The 5,373-nt window shown below is 40.7% G+C and overlaps 1 protein-coding gene across 1 annotated transcript in view; it reads left to right on the top strand.

The window, feature by feature from the left end:
• Positions 1-2,811: 2,811 nt before the first annotated feature.
• Positions 2,812-5,373, top strand: part of mfsd2b (MFSD2 lysolipid transporter B, sphingolipid) — a 21,046-nt gene continuing 18,484 nt past the window's right edge. The window contains exons 1-3 of the mRNA XM_079643106.1: positions 2,812-2,935; positions 3,535-3,605; positions 4,121-4,492. Of these exons, the coding sequence (XP_079499232.1) occupies positions 4,139-4,492 (354 nt within the window). The 5' untranslated portion in view covers positions 2,812-2,935; positions 3,535-3,605; positions 4,121-4,138. The remainder of the gene's footprint in view (positions 2,936-3,534; positions 3,606-4,120; positions 4,493-5,373) is intronic.

Genomic DNA, 5,373 nt, shown 5'->3' with positions numbered 1-5,373 from the left:
TATTTTTTGTGTTCTATCATGTGAAAGCACATTTGCGTGCTTTTCACATGCTTTCTTCTCCGTCTCCAAGCTTTCAGCCTGGCCTCGGGAAGAAGTTGAGCACCATTATCCATCTTCAATATTTAAAGCAACCGGAGAGCGTTGTGTGTGCAGAACCAGAGTGAGTACGTATTTTCTCATGGCTGAGGAAGAAGAGATGACAGCCTCAGGAATGTCAAGGTCAGGGGGAAGACATTTTTTTAAATATTATAATCTCCTCTGAAGAATTACCCTTCTATGAAGCCACATTTTAAGATGTTTTACCTGGATGTGCAACGCTTTGGGCATCACTTGGTTGGCAGCCAGAGGGGGTCTGGCTAAAGAGTAAAAGAGAGCACATTTCCTTTCTGTTACATATTTAATAAGGCTAAGCATGCAGGGAATTACTTTCCCTTTAACTCTCACATTTCCTTTCAGAATGACCCTTTTCCTCGTACAGGAGCCAACCTTTTTCATTTTGCACATTCCTCTTCACGCATTATCGGAAACATACCCGTTCTAATGCAGGTCATATGCCTGACTTTTCTACTGCGGTGCCTTTTTCATTGTCAATAATGTGGTTTTGGTTGAAAGGCTTGCATGCTTGGAATTTATGCAGAGGTCTGGGTTCACCAGCTGAGGTCTCCATGACATGTTTGTTGTCATGCTCTGAGGGAGGCTTACTGTGGAGAGTAAGCGTCTCGCACAAAAGGATCCACTTGTGAAAGTAGTGGGAAAATTAAAAGCACGCAATATATCATGAGGGAAAACTGAAAGAAGGGCCTATAAAAGTAGAACTGTATTATATTTTCCGACCACATGAAGTCATATAACGTTTTTTCAGAGTGAAGGCTAGATAGATAGAAATAGTTTCATGTATATGTTTCAGAACCATGGCTTTCTAAACTAAACAAAATATTAAATTATAATGGTGTACTCGTTAATCCCTAAATATGCCGTCTAAATGTGACATTGTTCTTCTACTTAACCACAAAATTCATCCACTAATTGAATTTGTTCCTAAGTTCTTGGTAGTAACACCAGCAGGAGATCATTAATGAGTGATTTTAGACACTGTAACAGTATAATTATGAAGATTCTCTAAAAGAAAAATTCACCAAATTCATTTGTTATTTGTTCTGTAGAGGACAGTTTGTTAACATGCATCTCCTTTTACTCTTTTGAGGTAATCTATCAATCTCTGATACAGTGCAGAGGACGGCCTTTCCAGTGATATGTCATTGGTTAAAATTGCATGCTGGGAAGTTCCTCTTTCTTTTCATCCAAAATGGCTGGCATACCAAAAACAACATTTTATAGAAGCAGGAGTCAAATATTGTTGAATAATTGTAATTTTTACCATGAAAATCATATATATTCTTGTTTATTAACATGTGAGGAACTATATAATTAGTTCTGAAAGCAATTAAATAATTCAAGTTTTCAAATAACAGCCCTTTTATAAATGTCCATTCTAGTGGACGTCAGGACCATCTTCATGGACTTAATGACTCAATATTGTTGCAGGAGATGGAACTGAAGCAGACATTTTCTGTACCAGATAGTTAAGGGAGATTCAGACTTTGAGCTCTCAGATGATGAGAGAGATGAGGATTTCACACCTGGGATAGAAGAGGATCAAGAAGAAGGGGGGAAAAGATGCAGGAGGCTCCATGAGCGCACAGATACAGAAAGAGAAAGATAGGGACGAGCTGGAAAGACATGGCCCTCTGTGGGCCAAGAGTAGCAAGTATGTCTTATTGTTGTTTTTATTGTAATTGGAGCCATGAAAAACGAGAATTGCCTCAGGAAGGCCAAGTTTGTTTCTATGGTCAAATGGAGACCACATCCATAAAACTAGTCAAGATGACCCTAGAGCCTGTGCCGACTGGAGTCAATTACTTTTCCCAGCACAAAGTCTTTGAAGATCTGGAAAGATTCACCAAAAACCAAACTAGTTTTTTAGTGACCAAATAAGCAGCAATGTTCAGATCAATTACTTATTTAAGTTTTAAATAAAGGTGAATGTATTCTTGTATTAATCACTCTATAGCCATAATACTTTACATAGTCTATCTGTTCATTTTGGCTGTCTTTTCAAACTAAAATGGTCCTGACGTCCTATACAGTGGACATACTGTAACATTTAAAAATTTAATTAAATTAAAAAAGTCTAAATTACAAGATGTTTTTTGTAACCCTAAATAGGTAGGAAATAAAAAATAAAGAAGATTTGGAAAACATTTTTTTTCCTCGGTTCCCAGGAGGTAGTGAAGTTATTGAATATTTTACACATGGAAAAAAAAAAATTATGCAAAATAAGCATATATTTCTTTAAAATAAGTTTTGTATGCTAACCAGTGGGAGACCATTATTGTGTGAAGTGATTTTGGTATCACTTTACTTTCTGAGAGAGACGTTTTTTAATATTTGTGTGTTGCATTTTGTAGACGGTCCCTGCGTATGCTTCTCTCCTCTGGCTGCAGATGTCCTGCCAACTAGCTTGTTTTTATGAACATTAGCACAAGTAGCTTGTTGTCTACTTTACTACGGTTGTTCATGGACGTAGTTTTATGTATAAAAAACGTTTTGTGTATGAGTTATTAATCCCTAAAGGTCGAATCCTTCAATACATTTCTAATTTTACCTCGTAAATTATGCTAATCCTGATGCACTGTGGGAAATATGTAGCTAGGCGCTTTGGCGCGTTTTTGTTGAGTTATTTTCACACACACACCTTTCCGGCTCCTTGTTAAAGGGATTATGCATACACAGGTAATTGGGCGTGACAGAAATGTAATTTAACTGCATTTTAGACATTCCAAGTGCACCACCACTTCACTGGAAAATATCTGACATGCTCGACCGAATTATGAACAGATAACAATGACACTGCAATAACATAATCATGAGACAGGTGAGTGTTACCACCTTTAGACCTTTCATACAGATGTTATATTTTACTACTGGACAATACCATAGGGATGAAATATTGTAGGTTTGTTTACCACAAAAGATTACAAAACTAGATTTGGTCCCTCGGTCGCTACTTACTATAAGCCGTTATGAAATATTATACAACATTTTCGTTGCGTGGCCTCATTGCAATGTTTCCCCATCCACAACACACTGCTGGTGTCAAACGCTAGCCTGCCCTAATCCCCTCACAGATGCACACGCACATGCATGGATAGCCTACAAGCATGCAATCCATTTAGTTGTCATACACCATCACGGCCGCTGCAGGGCGCAGCTCCGTCCCTACTCCCTGCACACACCGAGCACACACAGACACACACACACACACACACACACACACACACACACACACACACACACACACACACACACACACACACACACACACACACACACACACACACACACACACACACACACACACACACACACACACACACACACACACACACACACACACACACACACACACACACACACACACACCGTCTCTATCCTCCGCAGTCTCCTTCTCATCCTGCCCCGTCTGGCTGACAGGGAGATCACCGAGCAGGCAGCAACTAACTTACAACCGCTGACAGCACCGGCTGATTTCTCACCTACAAGGGGTAAGACCATACCTGAGTTTCCTCCTTTTTTTCCAGATATAACCTTCAAGGTTCTGATCAGGTGTGCAGAGGGATTGTTTATGGATGCACTTTATAGTAAAATGAGGGAAGAATAGACTCTCCTGCACGGGACATGGTCGCTGTTTTCTCTTTCTCAGTTTTAGTCTAATGCAAATTGTCCATTAGGGTGATGGCAACCAGAAGGACTTTTGACTTCATAGGTAAATGTATTTTAAGAAAAAAGGTTTCTTAAGATAGTGTGAGCAATAATTTGTGTGAGTGTGTGTGTGTGTGTTGTCTTTTCCTCCTGCATCTGTATTCTACTCATGCATTGTCCTATTTATGTTTTTGTGCATGCCTCCAAAGTCATTGTCTGTGTTTATGAGCCTGCATTCTTCAGCCCGTATGTTGCAGTACATGCCTGCCATTGACTGTGTGTGATTGTGTTTCCTCTTTTTTTTTTTTTTTTGCATATACTGACTTTGCCCTTCCCTTCCCTCCTGGCCTCATTCCAGAGCAACAACAGCATGTGAATGGCGGCAGAAAGCGGCAGAGTTGTCACAGAGGAGCAGCAGGAGGAGCTCCCAGCAGCCTCTGGAGCCGTCACTCAAGTGAACCACCAGCACCACACACACACCCGGAGTCAGAGCAACATCCAGTTTCACCCTCTGACACAAACCACCCAGTGGCAGCCGGCGGCTCCTCGAGCTCTTGCTCACACCAGGAGTCACAGTCACACTCACTTCAACACTCCCTCACACACACAGCCGCAGAAGTACGGCTGCCGGCTCACACACAGCCTCTCAGCCATGGCCAAGGGAGAGAAGGGCTCTGCGGGGAAGCTCATCAAACCCAGTGAACCACTGTTCCCCAAAACCCCTCAGCAGGTAAGATCATCTGCTTCTTCTATGGTATTGTTATTATCACTTGAGAGGGAAATATGTTACTGGTGTAAGGCTAAAATCAGGATTTCCAATATCATCTGTCCATGTGTGTGGCTTAGTTTGGCTGCGAGTGACTTCCCATGATTGGATGGAGGGTAAAAAAGAAGATGGAAAGTGTGATCTCTTTAGTCCCTCATCTGTCAGTGATTAGCAGCTGCGTTGTTTTTCCTGTGACCTGCAATCCCCCAGATAATAGCTTCAATGACGGGGAAGTTGATTGTTTTCATTTGAGAAAAGGTCGTTCCCATTGACGAGATGACCTGCTACTGATGATTGCCTTCTTTTGCCTGATCAGTGGACTTAGGTGATGAAGACAGTTGTATTCACATCAGTTATAGGAAGCAATACAGTGGGTCGAAAGTAGATAAGGATTACTTACTCAAGTTTTGCAAACACTGGGGGTGGACTTTCCTGTTTGGTTTGATTTATTTGAGATTATTTAGCTTTAGGAGTGATCTTTGTTTGGGTTTGTTTTTTTGCGTCATACTATATTAGGCAGTGTTTCAAATATTGTCGTAATGCAATGCTTCTGCAGTTAGTCATTCATTTTCTGTTTGATACATTGAGTCAGGTTAGCAATAAAACAACATGACATCACTCCATCTAACCAGTTCTGCAACTGTCTCCTCTCTGCGAAACCTCTGTGTAATCCATATTGTTTTATTTTGGATATCATTCAGATGAATGAATGTGAATGTAGTTTTTCCTGAAGATGGCACACCTTTAGTCATGGGAACTGGATAAATTGATATTTACTATGCGCAGTGGGTGGAACGTGGCACATTCATTATGCATATGCTTTACCCTATTTCTGAAAAAAGATG

Source organism: Notothenia rossii (assembly GCF_949606895.1).
Source record: "Notothenia rossii genome assembly, chromosome: 8".
Taxonomy (NCBI): domain Eukaryota; kingdom Metazoa; phylum Chordata; class Actinopteri; order Perciformes; family Nototheniidae; genus Notothenia; species Notothenia rossii.
Note: the sequence above shows the minus strand (reverse complement) of the source record. Positions and strands in the feature narration are given on the sequence as shown.